Source organism: Podarcis muralis, chromosome 8, assembly GCF_964188315.1.
Source record: "Podarcis muralis chromosome 8, rPodMur119.hap1.1, whole genome shotgun sequence".
Taxonomy (NCBI): domain Eukaryota; kingdom Metazoa; phylum Chordata; class Lepidosauria; order Squamata; family Lacertidae; genus Podarcis; species Podarcis muralis.
The window spans coordinates 46294634-46310644 of NC_135662.1; the positions used below are offsets into that span (position 1 = coordinate 46294634).

Consider the following 16011-nt stretch of genomic DNA (forward strand, 5'->3'; position numbering starts at 1 on the left):
AAGACTTCAAACAGCTTTGGAGGGGAAATTAATAGTAATGTAATGACGACGGCAACAAAAACAGAGATTGAAATATTTAATTGCACTGGTTAAAGAAGCACATGCCCAAGATTTCTTGGCTTCGTAAACAAATAGCAAGTCTTCTGCTTGAAAAATGACCGGAGTCCACTTACTTGGAAGCAATTTCCATTGAAATCAGTGGGGATTATTTCCAAGCAAGACGTTTAGGAAGAGGAGAAAAAAGTATATGTGAAGGACAGACTTTCTGCAAGAGACATGCAATCGAACGACCCGTCTCTGAAATATAGGGGAAATGTGAAATTTGAAAATTAGCCACCTCAGTGAGAGTTTTGGTTGGGAAGGGGCGGGGGGGGGGAAGAGGAGGTGTAAGTTAAAGTGCTTATGAGAAGCTTATGACTCCTGCTCGCATCATCTTGAAGTTGGGATTGTTCTGTTCCTTGAGGAATTGGGGTGGTGACGTCTTTTCTGATACCGATTATTACGTGACTGCAACAACAACAATAAAAAAAAGTCATTGGCAAATAAAAATCCGAACGCCACATCAACAGAGAAACAAAACAAGCCAGACACCCGGCAAGGCAACAAGGCAGAGAGATTGAGAGAAAGAGAGGGAGAGAGAGAGAGACCCCCTGTTTACAACAGAGAGCTGGGAACAGAAAGCAAAGAGAGTGCAAAAGATCTGGTAGCTAAGGTGGGAGCCGGGGCTGTCAGGATCCAGCAGCCAAAGCTGGTCAGCTTGGAAGGCACAGAAGGGGGAAGAAAGGAGAAGAAAGGAGGAGGTAGCGAAGCAAAAGGAGGCAAATCGACGCTGAAGCCAGGAGCTGCTCAAGGAAGGGGAAAAGAACCGCTCTGTAGCATTTGCTATAACGCAGCCAGTTTCCACTTTCTCCCTTTCTGATTCCTTCTTCCTTCTTGCAAGGATTTCCCCTTCTTCCTCTCCTCACCCTCTCTCTCTCTCCCCTTGTCTCTTGCCTGCCTGGCAGACTCCACTTTACACCTGCAACTTTTAAAAAAATTGAGCTGAGCAACCCCCCCCCCAAGCTAGGCAGCTAACAAGTCGATCTGCTTGTCTGTCCCACGCCCCCTCCCTTTCTGCGGTTTCCCTCTTTGCCCATCAGAGGAAGAAAGCAAGAGACACACAGAGGGAAACCGAGAGAGAGGCGATGCTTCAGGAGGATTAACTATCCCCACCAAAACTTCCTGGAAGGAAGAGAGCAAGAGAAGGAGGAGAACAACAACATCAACATCAACAACAAGAAGGGAGAAATCCTCCTTGATTCAGATCCAGTCTTGCGCCTGGTTTCCAGAGTTGAATGGTAAGGCGAATGAGCGGAATCGGGGCGGGGGAGAGGGGCATGGCAGTGCCGGGAGGGGAGGAGGGGGGCGGGTGGGAGAGGTTGTGCCTGGGTTGGTGAAAAGTCCCACAGGCGGGTTCCCCAGCATCTGATAGCTTCAAGGTGACCAGAGCTGATTCTTTACTGGACAAAGGCTGGGGAAGGGGACAGGGAGCCCCCTAGGAGCCCCTTGTGACCGCGGTTTCTCTTTCCCACCCTCCTAGAGTGGCAATGTGTAACAAAGCGCTTCTCGCCCTGCTGGTCTATGGGATAATCATGCACTGCAGCGTCTACTGCTCGCCTGCTGCTGGACTCCAATACCCCGCGCTGAGGTGAGTGAATGCCCGGCTCTCCCCACCCGACTGGGAGCCAGGGCTTGGCTTATTATACTGCATGGGATTTCTTTCCCCTACCCTTCTCTCGCCACTGCTAACCGGGTCCAGACGCTTCGCTGGGAGCTGTCCAGCTCAGATTCAGCCTTCTAGCCTCCAGCTAGAGACAAATTGTCCCTTTCCTTGCCAAGAAGGAAAACTCCCCAAGAATTCCCTCATTCTCTAACCTTGGGGAACCCACACAGCTCAAGGTTCCAAGTCCGGGTTAGGTCACTTGCTTAGAGACATTGATAGCTAATGCTCTAAGGAACCCTCCAGGTTAGAAACACAGGCTGCCGTCCTTAGCGCAGCAGTGAAATTGACTACCGAGCAACTGTGCAAGTTGCGTTTGGTGTGTGTGTGTCTCTCTGTGTGTGAAAGAGAGTGCGCGTGCGTGCTGGTGCGCGCGCCTGAAAATTACTTAATTAAACGCTCGTAGGAAATCGCGATATCCTACAATATATTCGTCTCCGGAATGTATACAATTTCATTTCACCCTCCTCCGCTTTCTCCAATATAAGCAATGCTTATCTTGGGGTTCCCATTCGCTTTCTTTTCTGTGGTATGAATTCTATACCACCATTCCATGGGACTGGGTCCAAAATATAAAGCCACTCATTGACATGCCAGGCTGCTATCCTAAATCTTCCTGGGCTATTAACTCCAAGTTATGCGTTTAGAAGCAGGGTGTGGGTGTGTGAAGCTTATGCGTCTTTATCTGCAACAGTTGTGAGATATGTGGAGTTTCTTTCCAGATAATCAGAGTGCCAAACATTGAGAAATACAGGCAGGTTATGATAGACCAGCCATTCTGATATCTAAAAAGTTGACTCCGAAATAAATGTACCTGTAGCCCAATTCTATGCACATTTATTCTGGAACAAACCCTTTTATGATCTTAGATTGTGTGCATAGGAGCATCCCTGGGCTCACAACGAAAGTATGTTTATATCTAGGACATAGGTATACCTGTATACATGTAGACGTCTAATCCCGAATTTGGCTGCCTATTACCTGCTGCGTTTGCCTGGCAGGTACTGAACCTGTAGGCAAATTGTTAGAGGAAGGCTTTGGGTTATTATGTTTCTGGCGGTACGGATCACAGGTAGGAAATTACATCTAGTGAGTAATATATTACAGCAGAAGTGTTACGGTATGTATGATGGGCGACGCGATCCACACATGATGCATTGATACGATTACATCCTACAGTACTTGGAATCGTTGAACTCGGTAGGACTAATGCATGTACCTGGCGGAGGCCCCGCTAATTTCAGTGGCGCCTGCTGCTTAAGCAGCCGTGCTTAGAAGGAAGGTGCGCATCTAGGGAAGGCAGCTTAAAGTGAATCGCCGTGGCCCAGACTGAAGCTACCATTAATGTATACGCGTGAAGTGTGTAGGGTTGGCCCCATCCGTGAAATTCTATTGGCTGGCGCAGTTTGTCATTTCGATCTTCATATTTCTCTGTAAGATTTTAAAGCTTCGATGGTGCGGGTCTTCTAAATGGAAACACTGTAGGATTGAGCCTTACTAAATTGATTTCCCGCAAGTATAACTTTTATTGAAAGGAAAATGTGAATGGACTGCTAAGATCGCTCCACCAAATGCCATTCAATTGGTATTCTTACCAAAAGGTTTGCTTCTGGAATAACCATACTGAATCTAATTGATTCCAAATGCATTCCTCAGGAAGTTAAATTCCAATGAATTTTTAAAAAAATCTAGGCTGTTTAAACTGCATCCCTCAGTCAACTGTCTCATACCAGGAACCTGAGCACGTTTCTTTAGCAATAAGCTCCATAGTGATTTATAGTAGATTGTTTTAGAAGACAATATCGACGAGTATAGACTATGGATTGATGATAGCAACTTTACTTTTAGGATGGCAGGACAAGTCTGTAACACCACCCGGGGGCATTTCCTTGTTATCATTAGCAGTATCGACAGACGGTCGGTAGTAGAGATTGGCTGCCTTGTTCCTTCCAAAATTACCCAAAAGGGAGCCTGAGCCGACCAGGAGTCTATAACCTTTAATACGCCACAAGGCTCCTTCCGCATAACCAAAGCTGGTTGTATCGACTTTATACCCCTTTGTTCCAAATTTCCTCTTATTAAAAGTGGAGCCTCCTTGATCAGGAGCAGCCGATCTGTAACGAACGGCTGCTTGTGAACTTCCCAAACGCTTAGGGCAAACCACTCTAGAGGACAGAAGGCAGAGCAAGATGGGATTTTTGAGCCAGCAAGACAAATATTGCGCTTTTTCGAAAATCCCTCCAAGGTGGCCCAGCGGAGATCGCTTGCGGAGAGGTGCTGAGGACTTCCGTCAGGGTGCTGAGTTCGGGAAGGCTGCTGCGCCTAGACCAACAGGGTGCTTTTCCCCAGAGTTCTTTCCCCCCCTCCTCTTTAAGAGGGACAGAAGCCAAGAACGCTACTGACCCCTATTGGTTTCTACATCAGAAGAATTGGGAGGAGGAGGGGCGGATTCTTGTGATCTGCCACCAATCTTGGGGAAGCACGAGGCTTTCCCTGCCCCCGGGGAGGAGGCACTGAGAATGAAAGCGGCTCAGTCCTGGCGACAGAGTGCCTAACGCGCCGGGACGCTCCTGCCCAGGCTCTGAGGTTGTCCTGAGACGAACCAGCCTCCCCACCTTCTTGGAAGATTGTTGTCCTAGCTTCCCCCAGGTCTTTCAGCCCTCTTTGCCAACCCAGACCTGGGAGTTGGTGGGGCTGGGTGGCGGGGGGTGGGAGCAGCTGTCAGTCCCGGGGAGGGGGACCCTCCTTCCCCCCAGCAGTGGATGTAGCGGGGGCGGCTCTTGGCTCCATTCAAGCGCCTGAATTAGCAGCCGCGAAACACTTGAGGAGCATCCATTATTGATAGCTCCTGCCAGAGCTCCGCAGACGAAAATAGCTGCCGGAGAGACGCGCAGTGACCTAAATCCGGCAGCAGGGAGACCACGACGGAGATCAGGCTAGGTGGGAAGCGGGGAGGGGTGGGGAACCGTTATAAGACGCAGAAAAGAGAGTGGAGAGCGTGTTGTCTGCTTGCGCAGAGGAAGGATGGAAGGGGAGAAACGCAAACTCATGCCCCGAGTCCAGAGCCGCTCCATTCCTGCAATTTTAGAGACATCTCCTCCTCAGGGGGTCTCCTCCTACTTCTCAGGAGTAGGGACACCCTGAGGCCTTGGGAGAAGGTGGGAAGAAAACCCAGCCCACAGGAAGCTGCCTTAAACCGAGCCACAGCATTGCAGTCAGTTTAGGATTTCCAATGTTCTTCAGTCTTGGAGCTCCATATACTATTAGACTACAACTCCCATCATGCCCCGGCCAGTTTAGCCAATGGTCAGGGATGACGGGCGTTGTAATCCGGAATGATCTGGGACCCAAGGCTGAGGAGAACTGGTCGATACTGGGTTTCAGACAGTCCTACCAGGAGATGCGAGGGGTTAAATCTTATGCATTGTAAAAGTATGTCTTACCAGAGCCCTTTCAAATATGTGAAGAAAATATCTGGGCATTAAAAATATAGCCATAATAAAAACCCTATTGCTTATTTTTCACACGCTGATTCTGGCCTGCTTCCCAGACACTGCGTGTGAATGGCGTGTGTTGGGTGTATAAAGATCATTTCATCTCCCAATCGTTTTTACACCGTTCCCTGGTTAGATTCTGCGTTGCCCACAGGCCTGGATTAAGGGTGCAAGGGATCTCAGGCTAATAGGAGGGAACTGTATGTTGACGAGGGAGAGAAGCATTAATTCATCAAACGAATTATCTTATATTAATATGTATTAAAATAAGAAAAGAAATAGATAAATATCGGAACACTAATTTCTTTAAAGGGAAATCCCTCTTCTACCCTATAGCTGTGGCAAAGTCACGAGTGATGTAGTTCAGGCCTACATACAGAGATTCTCATTTCACAACAACCCTGTGAGGAAGACAAGGCTACAAGAAAGCGGTGGGTCCGAGGTCGCCCATTGAGCTTAACTGGGAAACAGAGGGCCTAACCCAGGAGACTCTCCGGTTGTTGTCTCAACATCCAGCCTAACTGGGGTTGATGGAGTCCGCTAACATCCGGAGGTCCACAGGTTCCCATCACTGGCCTGAACCCTAGCAATGTAATGGTTAATTCGTCCCTACGCGCCCAAGGTCTCCTCCCAACAAGTGACATGGCCAAGCGAGGATTTCAACCCAATCTCCCAGCCTCCATGCATGCCCTGATCTACTCCACTTCCACTGCCTCTGAACTGTCCGAGACACCGAAATAAAATCGAAACGAAACCGATTTGCAGAAAGGCAGAAAGGATTCCGGGGTGGGGAGGTCTTGAGTTCAAGATCCCCTCCTCCTTCGTCCCACTGGGTCAACTGGGAGCGCGAAAAGCCTTTGGCTTGAATGAGAAAAGATGGGCGAAGACCTTTGAAGGCTACCTGGGAACGGAGAACTGGACGTGGACCCCTGGATTGAAGGCGTAATAGAGGGACAAAACAGGCGGCTGGCGAGCAGGAGGAATTGTTGCAGAGATGTCTGCCCCTCCTCCTCTTCCCTCCTCTCGTTTTGGCAGCCTGTGGGGCTCTTTCTTTCCCTTTTTTTTGGGGGGGGGCTCCCTTAGCTGGCTGGCAGTCTTCTTCCTCGCGGCTAAGGGGGCAGACCAAGCGTAGGGGAAGCGAAGTGGTGGGAAAGGGAGCGAGCCTCGGGCGCCATGGGTGCATCTGAGTGGGGGGGAGGGTGCCTCCTGGTCCCAGCCAGTGCCGCCTCCCCCTCCTCCCACCGCCGCCCCCTCGACGTGCCCACCCACCCCGCGATCCCGCACTCAAGGCGCGGCGCCTGTCTCCCTCTACAGCAGGCTGGAAGATGAAGCGTACGACGAGGACGGCAACACCCTGCCCGACTACGCCTTCGACAGCGAGCCCCTCGGGATAGCCGACCCTTCCTCCATGCTGGACGACGTGTACACCTTGTATTACCCACCGGAAAAGAGGTGATTAAGCCACAGATAGATAGAGTTCAAAGCAAGCTGCGCTCCTGGCCACCCTGACCTGGACTGGACGCGCCCCTTGCGCCGGAGCAGCTGCGCAATGGACCGCGCGGTGGGTGTGGCGGGCCAGTGCGGGTGGGGTGGGAAGAGAGGTGGTTTCCCAGCCTTCCTCCGCTTTGTCTTTGGAAGAGGGTGAGGAGGAGAAGCACCCCTCTCAAGCCGAGGATCCTTCTCTGCAAGGTTTCCGCGTCAGACCGAGAACAGACGGGGTGGGGAAGAAGGAGGCGAGCAATCCGACTTACCTCTCTCCGGGGGGAAAAAGCCAGTTTCTGAGCAGCGCGCCGCGCGCCCCATCCTAGAAAATAACCCGAGTTGCCCCGACAGCTGCCAGGTGGGGGTGGGGGTGGGAAGAGGGATGGGAGCGCGCGCGCGCTCGAGACTCCGCTGCCCAGGCAGGCGCGGCCCGAGGTCCCTGGGGGACCCAAGCAGAGGCCGACCCCCCAGATCCACCCCCTTGCTGAGGTTTTCCTGCAGGATGAGCTCTGGGTAGTACTAGGTCCCTCCATCAGCTTGCTGGTCGTGGCTTGTTGCCTGTTTTATTTTGATCTCTGTGTCTCCCTCCTCCTCCCTCCCTCTCTCCACCGCTTCCCTCCCCCCTTCGTTTCTTCTTTCTAGGCATGCGGACGGGATCTTTAATAAAGCCTACAGGAAAGTCTTGGGCCAGTTATCGGCGAGGAAGTACCTTCATTCTCTGATGGCCAAGCGGGTGGGGTAAGACGGTCTTCCTTGTTTGGGTGAGGGTGGGGGTGGGAGGGAGTGTGGGTGTGTAAGGGGTGGGGGAAAATCTAAGGAACAAATCTTAATGGACCATCCCATGGGGTTAGAATGCATTAAATGGCACTGGGCATGTTATTCTGTAGAGCTCAGCGGATCTGTCATCTCTGCACAAACGATAGAAATGCATGCAAACCTGGACCACTGTCCCAGGGTGCGTGGAAGACCAACAAGCATAGCTGTCAACTTTTCCCTTTTCTTGCGAGGAATCCTATTCGGAGTAAGGGAATTTCCCTTAAAAAAGGGAAACGTTGACAGCTATGCCAACAAGTCTGTCTCTAAGTCAGCGCGTTTAGGGAACGTGGGTGCCAGTCGGGTCATCGCCGTTAAGTTGGGCTGTTGATCAAACTAGGGGTGGAATGTCATCCAGAGAAGAGTATTATTAAACAGAACTGGGCTGAACTCCCGGAGAGGTGGGCTTTCCCGGTTTACAACCTTCAGAGGATTGAGCTATATTGTTAAATAGGGTTGCTAATCCTCCACGCTTCCTCGAATGTGACACAACCGGCCTCCCTCCCCGCCCCATTCAGCCTGACGGGATGAAAAGGTGCGGCGACAAGCTCAGCTGATAAAGACCTTGTCAGTTGCACAGTTCGCTCCTCTGCAGAGTCTGACCGACCCCCTCCAACCCGCTGGGGATGATTAAATAAATACTCGAGGCTCCTTTGGGAGGAAGAGGGCATCATTTCCATAGATCCAGGCGCAGACTGACCACAGAACGTGCGGGAAAGAAATAAAATGGGAAGTAAAAACAAAGCAGCCCCTCCCTCCTTCTCCCCCCCCCCCGTCCCCGACCTCTGCTTTGAAATCAACCCTCCTAGCCGGATGCCAGCCCGCGCGTGTATCGGCAGAAGGCAACATTTTAATAAAGCCCAGGGGGAAATGGATTACACCATTTCAGGATGAATAATTCATGCCAGGAAGAGATTGTCTCCCGACTGTCGACTTGTATTATGATCACACTTCAACTTCCGCGGCGTGGTTGGTGAAAGCCTTTGTTTCTTGGCGCCGGGGAAAGAACCTGCCCTTTATTGCTCCGGCCCCTGCTCTACGTGTTGCTCGCGCTGCTCGAAAGGAGCGACCCCCATCTTTTAAGAAACAAAACAAAACCCCGATCCCTGCACACTCCACCGCCAGATCCTTCCCTAGACCAAATGTTTTTGGATAACTCTGTGATAAAAAGGATGATGATAATGAGGATGATATAAAGGGGGAAACACACACACACACACACACACACACACACACACAAGCTTCGAATTGTTGAAAGGATGAAGATTAATCGGGGCAGATTGCGAGGGGCTTATTGTTTGGCACGGGGGGCATTGGCCTGTGGAGCAAGCCTGGGTAGGAAAGAAAAGGGAAAGCTGGGAAACCCCCCGAAACACACACACACACACACACACACACACACACACACGACAGCAATACAATGGAAGATAAAGAAGAACAGAAAGTGACTCCTTCCTCTTGTTTATGAACAAGATGATGCGCAATAAGAGTCTACACTGAGTCTATCCAGCAAACGCCCATTGGCAGTGAAACTGACCAGCCTTCTGGGCGTTAAGGTGGCCTGCCTGCGCATTTTGGGCGCAATTTCCCGACCCCTTTCCCTTTTCTGCTTCCGAAAGACGTAGCTCCTGCGGCAGGGTTGGCCGTTTCCGATTTTGCAACCACGTTTCGCTTTGCCTTCTTCTTTTTCTCTCCTCCTCTCTTTCCCCTACTCCTTGCAGCGGAGCGAGCGGCCTGGAGGATGACTCGGAACCGCTTTCCAAAAGGCACTCGGACGGCATATTCACAGACAGCTACAGCCGCTACCGAAAACAAATGGCTGTCAAGAAATACTTGGCAGCAGTCCTGGGGAAAAGGTATAAACAAAGAGTTAGAAACAAAGGACGCCGAGTAGCCTATTTGTAGCGATGAGTTTCCCAATCGCTCCTGTGTATACAAAAGCCCCGGGGAAAAAAAAATCCGAGAGAGGAACCCCCCCCCCAGCCCGCCCCCGTCCCTAAAAAGTCATTTCCAAACTGACTGATCAATCACCGCTCCTGTGTTATCTAAACATGTATTTATGTATGAAGTAAAGCCATTAAATGAATATTTTGATAATAATATTGTTTTTCTTTTGTACCAAAATAATATTTAAGAATAAGCACTAGAGAAAACGCACAGATCTACTTTGTGGACCAATCCTTAAACTATCTAACTAAATGTTAAGATTAGAATCTATAGACCTGCTAGAGCTAGCTCGATAGACTAGGGAATTAGAGAGGACCAATTGATGCTGCAGTGGTTAGCATTTGCACAAGAGACCGAGGACATTCGCCTGAGCTGTTTTATGTTTTTATATTTAAAAAAAGAAGAGAAAAAATGGAGAAGACAATCATTGTTTTGAATATTGCTCCTATTTTTGTAATGGAAATTAAAAGGAGAGTATTTTTATCCATGACAGGGTTGAAGAAATTACTATTCTCCATTTGCTACTGTACATAGACAAAGATGCCCTGCTACAAGGGGAATATGAGGCTATTGATTTGGGAGAATTACTGACGCAGTTCCTTGCCCCGGTGAGTCTCCTGTCAGGCTCCTTTGACACGTCCTTCCTCCTTCCCCCTCCCCCCCGCCCTTGCTAGAAATGACATTTCCCTGCTTTACTCTGACTGCCCTTTTTTCTATGTATCTGGATCTGCTCTGGGACCAAGTGAAGAACGGAGCCTGCAAGACCGTTTAAGGTGCATCGGCCGCCCCTCGCCCCAGAACCCCTCTCTCCTGGCCACTCCTCTCAATAGGAGGGGGGGGGGGGCAAAGGAGCGCCTCTCCCTGCCTGTACGAGGGGAGAGGGGGTGAAGGGTCATGCCGATCCGCCTTAGCGCTTGTGAGCAGAGAGGACCAGGGTCCGGTAGTTTAAGAGACGATTGTAGTTCAGCAGGATGCAAATTGTCGAAATAAATAGTTGCGCCCCAATGAGAAATCCTGGAAGAGTTGTTTTTTTCTGGTTTCTGGGATAGCAGAGTAAGAAGGGGGCCTGTTCCCATATGCAGGTGTGTATATAGATATACACATATAGATACACAATGCACTGTGTATAAATATATACACAGTGTGTATAAATATATATATCTCACACTGTGCATATGCAGGGTCCAGACTTAGCCATGCTCAGAATAGATTGATGCATCAACTCTAAGAACGCCAAAGTCTGGATCCAACCCTGAGGTAGCCTTAGAAGTAATAAGTTCGATCCGTTAGGAAGTTCGGAGTTCAGATCTAGGGCGGAATAGAGAAGAAACGACCCCCCTACCCCATCCCTTTGGGTTTTGGACTTGGCACAGTGTAGGTTTTAGGAGTTAAAGATAACCTGCCCCATCAGGCCGGATCTATCCATGCAGCAGACGGAGGTGAAACTCGTGATGGCAAAGTGGACAATAGCACTTCAGAAAGAAAGAAAGAAAGAAAGAAAGAAAGAAAGAAAGAAAGAAAGAAAGAGTCCTGCCAGTAGAAAACTGGAAGGAAGATTCTAGTACAGTCCCATTCCTCCATTCCCAACGCCAGAAGTTAATAAGATATAGAAATAATTAAAGGGAGCATTTTTTTTAAATTAAAAAAGTGCACCTGTAATCTGAAATGGTATATTCCACTCTGCAACCTTAAGCAACTCTACCACCTTCCGTTTCCACCTATTCTGCTGCAGGTGTGGATCCCGCCTCAAAGAGATCCATCGGCCTACGAGCTGTTTGGTATCGGATCTTGATGCAAAGTATTCACGTGTAACTCTCCAGTGCTGTCCATCCTTCTTCTCATCTTGTGATATATTGGCTAGCGTTCTCTCTTGATAATCGCCCCCCCGCCCCGCCCGCCCGCCCGGTGGGAGTCACTTTCACTCTCTCTCCCTCCCCGCGCCCCCAGTTCATGGTTCCCTGATAGAACTTTCGCTTCTCCGCCCTCGATGGCCTCTCTCGCAAATGTTGTGTTTTCCATCGGGGCCACTTTCGTTTCTTTTTTCCCTCGAAAGCAACAACCAACAATTATATTGTGAACGCCTCAGGCACTTTTGGTTTTGTTATGATGCAAGCTCTTAATTGTCAGACTGTCTTAGGCCCCTCCCCCCTGCTGTAGCGCCTATATCTATATATCTCTCTATATATTCCACCACTAAAGAATTATGCACTATGACGAAAAAGTTTTTTTCCTTTCCTTTTCCTTTCCTTTTCGGTTCCTTGTTGATTTATTGAGTTTGGAGGTTTAAAATGTATTTTTCTACATTATGGCTTTAACCGCTTAGTAAAATTTATTTCATACAATCAACTTTGGTCATGCTAGAATGTGTAGTGTTCCCTCTGCGCTTCAGTTTCTAAGACCTGATCAAGCATCTTTCTGTGGGGACGGGGACCTTGAAATGTGAGTGCGTGTGCGCCTGCGCGTGCGTTTGTGTCTGTGTGTGAAGTGTGTGGAGGGCATTGAAATAATCCCTTGGATTGTGTGCAGTGGGTACAGTCCCAACTCAGAAGGGACTTGTTTCCCCCCTCTTTCCTCCAGAGAATTAACTGCCAAATGTAAATAGCGTGGTTCGAAGCCGATCTAGTTCTGTTGAACTCAATGGGGCTGAAGGTTGCAGTTCCAAACCGTCCATTCTCGTTGATGGTCTTTGTCCTGCCTTCTGTTCATTCACACTTATTTGGCATGCGCCTGCGCACGGCGCCAGTCACAGGTATGAATGAGCGGAAGCTGCTCAAAGAACAAGCAACACCCCGCCCCTCTCTCTGTTCCCACTGAAATCACGGGAACTTGGCATTTTTAAGTCAGCAGACTTATCCAGAAGGACGTCCCATTCATTTCAATGGAAAACACATTTGTTGAGGGTTCTCTTAACACAGTGGTGCAGTACGGTCCTTTTACCCTGGGTTGAATAGCCTTAGCGGCTCTCCCGCTCCCCTTCAGATGGTAAACCAGCCCTACTGTATTTAGGGACCCAGGTCTTTCTTCCCAGGGTCCTGTCTCGACGGTACCATTGCTTTAACGAGCTGAGTACCTCTTGGGATGTCGTCTGTCGGCTGCAATGCGCCTTAAAGGATCAGGCTGTCAATCAGCTTCAATCATAGGGTGGCATCGGATTAATTGGGTCTCCCGCAGCTCAGACTCGACCAAACGGGTGGGCGTCTTATTTCTAGAGCCCCCAGATCTCCTTGTTGAGTTGTAGGACTTGGATCTAAATCCATTGAGGTTGTCACCTTCCATTCACGTGTTGGAAAGAAATATCTTTTTTTAGCAGTGGGATTTTGCTTGACTGTTCAACTGAAGTCAACGGGGTGAAAACCTAACCTCGATGCAAAGCGCATCTCCCAAGTTAAAAAGTTGCCCAGGTTTCCAGCTCCGTGTGATTCTTCCTCCTGTATTTTACCTGTATTTGACACCTCTAGTTAGTCAAGTTAAAAGCTAGATAAATGTGACCATGCTAAGGACTGCCTCCTTTGCTTTAGACAGATAGATAGATAGATAGATAGATAGATAGATAGATAGATAGAAGAGGGGAGAAGGCAACCTCCCCCCCCCCCTGTGTTGATGACATTGCTTCTAGTTATTATGGGGTATGTGAAAGAGTACCCGCAACAAATAGCTGCGCTGCACATTGAAAGCAGCATCGCACCCCGCAGAGAATCCCGCTAGCTGTAGTTTGTTAAGGGTGATGAGCCTTGTTAGGAGACGCACTATTCCCCTCACAGAGCTACGATTGCCAGAGTGGTTTAACAATCAGCCCCTCTACTCAGGGAGCTCTGACAACTGTAGCTCTTTGAGGGGAGTAACAGGGGTCTCTCCTAGCAACTCAGCACTCTTAAGAAACTACGGCCCCCAGAATTCTTTGAGAGAAGCCGAGACCGTTTCAAGGGGTAGGAGACTGCTTTAAAATGCGCAGCGCACCTGGAGCTCTGCTGTGCCCGCCCCGTAACTTTAACGTAGATTTATCCTCGGTGTCTGAAACGACAGCCCTGTTATGAATGGCCCTTGTTTTTCCGAGTAAAGGGGATTTTTAGCCTGTGAGAATCGTCAGCAGGATTCCCAGCTCCTCGGCTATTGAAAACGGGTGGTGGGGAGATCTGGAAACTCTTGAGAGATTGGCACTCTGATCCCGACGGCAGGTTAGCAGCCGGCTCCCCGTTGAAATGAATGGAACGCGTCTCCTAAGGGCAAAGCCGGGGCGGAGGTGCACGCCAGCGCCCCCTAGAGCCCAGCGCCTCGTCTTGCTTTACGAGCCACTCAGCCGTCGAGCAGAGAAAAGGCGCCCGTCTCACCCGTCAGACTCCCCCCCCCCCCGTCTGATCCGGGCCCCGAGTAATCCATCACAGCAAACCCAATCGAGTTTGCATGCAGGTCCCAGGCGGGCTACGGCTGCAGCCAGCGGTAGCGCAGCCGTCGAGGGCCTTCGATCTGATGCCTGAGTGGTGTGTATGAGATCAATCTTACTTGAATTTTGCATTCTCTTCAGGCCATGTGACGCAGGATGCCGTTTGCAGCTTTTCGTGCCTTCCCTTCGCCTTTTAAATCGCCACGAGTTCACAGATGGCTATTTAGTGGCCCTACAATGCTGCAACACATCAGCTTGCATTTCTTTCTTTTCGCTTTCCCCCCCTTTCCCTTTCCTTCTTTTGGTGTTAAGTCTCCAAGCCTCGCGAGTTGTTCCTTTGACGAGGGCAACGGGCAGGACCTCTTGCTGTGTGTTTGTGTCCCATGTTTGGTGCGATGACGCGACGGCGACCTCTAGGGGCTCCCTTTTGACGTGCTAGTCGTGCTCAGCTTCGCCTTGCTAGCCCAGTGGGCTAGTCAGTTTCAGTCAGCCTGCCAGCGTAACGTTTCTCCACACAGCCCGTGGTCGCCTGTCTAGGATAGCTATCCTCTGTCGCCAAGAGCCTTAAATCCCATGGATCCAATTGGAAATCCAGTGATCACTGAGGTTAGATGTCAGTATTTTGGAGATATCTATCTATATCTATATATTTTTTCTTCCTTCTGTGTAGCAACTTGAGTATCAAAAAAGCACTACAGCAAAAAGTAAAACACCCGTGGTTTCCATCAATAGGACTTTGAGAACTGTTATTTCAAAGTGTGTAAAGTTTGTATTAATAAATTTTTGTAAACAATGCCATTTCGTCTAATGTTTGGGGGAGACAGTGCAAATGGATTTCCACCAGGAAATAACCTCTTAAATTATGATTCTGATTATTTTATTTTTAATGAAATCTATAACATTTTATTTTAACCTGTAGGGTTTCTCCTCCTCCCCCCCACCTTTCTTATTTGATGCTTCTACAATATAATCAAGTAGGAAATTATTGGAACTGCAACTTCAGACACAGTCGAGAGAAGGAACCAAAAGCAAAAGCCACCCCAACCAACTCATTCAAAATAATCAGGTTTTTTTAAAAAAAGAAATAAAGCTTTACTTTCTCCCACTTATTATAGGGATTCTCCAATCGCTTTGAGAGCCAGCTCTTATGTACACTCCAATGAATTTGTTGCAGCTGCTCTTGAAGCAATGGTTTAAGTCTCTCAGCTATCTGACTTTAGAGCAGGAATGGGGAACCTGTGGCTTGCCAGATGTTGTTGGACTGGTCCTGCCCCATCAGCCCCACCCAGCGTGGTCAGGAATGATGGAAACTGTAGTCCAGCAACATCTGGAGGGGCACAGTTTAGCCACACCTGCTCTAGAAAGTCAAGTCAAACAGATGTGGGGCAACTATCTGAAGAACGTTACCATCCATGTTTAAATGTCGTTGAAATTAATAGGATGTGCAGTGTGATCCTACACACTTTCTCAGAGGAAACCTCAAGGGGACTTTCTTCGGAGTAAACGGGATCATGCTGTTCAACTCTTCATTGGGCCCTCTTGTACAACTGAATTCTGTAGGAATTAGGCACGGGTATTTCTGGATTGTTTTCAAGAGCTGCACTTTTGAAACCAGGCTTACTAACTGGGGAGTAAATCTCATTAAAAACGTGATGGGATTTATTTTGGAGTAAACATAGACTGTCTCCTGGAGGTGAATCCGTGATCAGGCCTGCAGCTCTATTCCATGCATGTTTTCTGTGAAATAAACCCCAGCAAATTCAGCAGGTCTGTCTCTTTAGTACTTTCTTTAGGACTTTCCATGGGCCCCTCCAGACTGGTGTCTTTTTGTGGGTGTTTTCTGCAACTTGTCATTAACACAATAAGAGTGCACGAGTGGTGGATTTACACTGGGCTGTGTGCACATCCTGCTGCTTTCTTAGCCATTCTGTCACGAGTGTTACTGCATTCTCGCCATCTGGAGGAGCACTCTTGCACTATAGTGCAACAGAAGCAGCACATGCCCTCCTCCCTGCAAATGTCTGTGATATGAAAAGTTACAGGATTTTAGTAGGAAACCATGGGACATGCACTGAAACGAAGCAGAAATACTGCCCCCAAACCTTAGAAGGCACAAACAACATGGAAAGCAGGAA

At 49.1% G+C, this 16011-nt stretch overlaps 1 protein-coding gene across 6 annotated transcripts; it reads left to right on the forward strand.

The window, feature by feature from the left end:
* Nucleotides 1-459: 459 nt before the first annotated feature.
* ADCYAP1 (adenylate cyclase activating polypeptide 1) lies at nucleotides 460-14669 on the forward strand. 6 transcript variants are annotated; one of them, XM_028737246.2, is made up of 7 exons: nucleotides 462-1337; nucleotides 1580-1687; nucleotides 6568-6705; nucleotides 7378-7473; nucleotides 9270-9404; nucleotides 9989-10103; nucleotides 11228-11945. In XM_028737246.2, the coding sequence occupies exons 2-7, from the start codon at nucleotides 1587-1589 to the stop codon at nucleotides 11285-11287; spliced, it is 645 nt and encodes a 214-aa protein (XP_028593079.2). In that variant the 5' UTR covers nucleotides 462-1337; nucleotides 1580-1586; the 3' UTR covers nucleotides 11288-11945. The 6 variants fall into 6 exon arrangements, with proteins under 6 accessions (XP_028593077.2, XP_028593079.2, XP_028593082.2 ...); XM_028737249.2 differs by lacking the exon at nucleotides 11228-11945 and adding an exon at nucleotides 14018-14150 and having other exon boundaries at nucleotides 464-1337; XM_028737244.2 differs by lacking the exons at nucleotides 9989-10103; nucleotides 11228-11945 and adding an exon at nucleotides 14018-14669 and having other exon boundaries at nucleotides 460-1337.
* The last annotated feature ends 1342 nt before the right edge of the window (nucleotides 14670-16011 follow it).

Excerpts from the sequence above, each read along its gene's own strand:
- ADCYAP1 (XM_028737244.2), top strand. The coding sequence starts at position 1,587 with ATGTGTAACAAAGCGCTTCTCGCCCTGCTGGTCTATGGGATAATCATG. Across the intron at positions 7,474-9,269 it reads CTGATGGCCAAGCGGGTGGG|CGGAGCGAGCGGCCTGGAGG; the intron begins GTAAGACGGTCT and ends TACTCCTTGCAG. Across the intron at positions 9,405-14,017 it reads GCAGCAGTCCTGGGGAAAAG|GCCATGTGACGCAGGATGCC; the intron begins GTATAAACAAAG and ends CATTCTCTTCAG.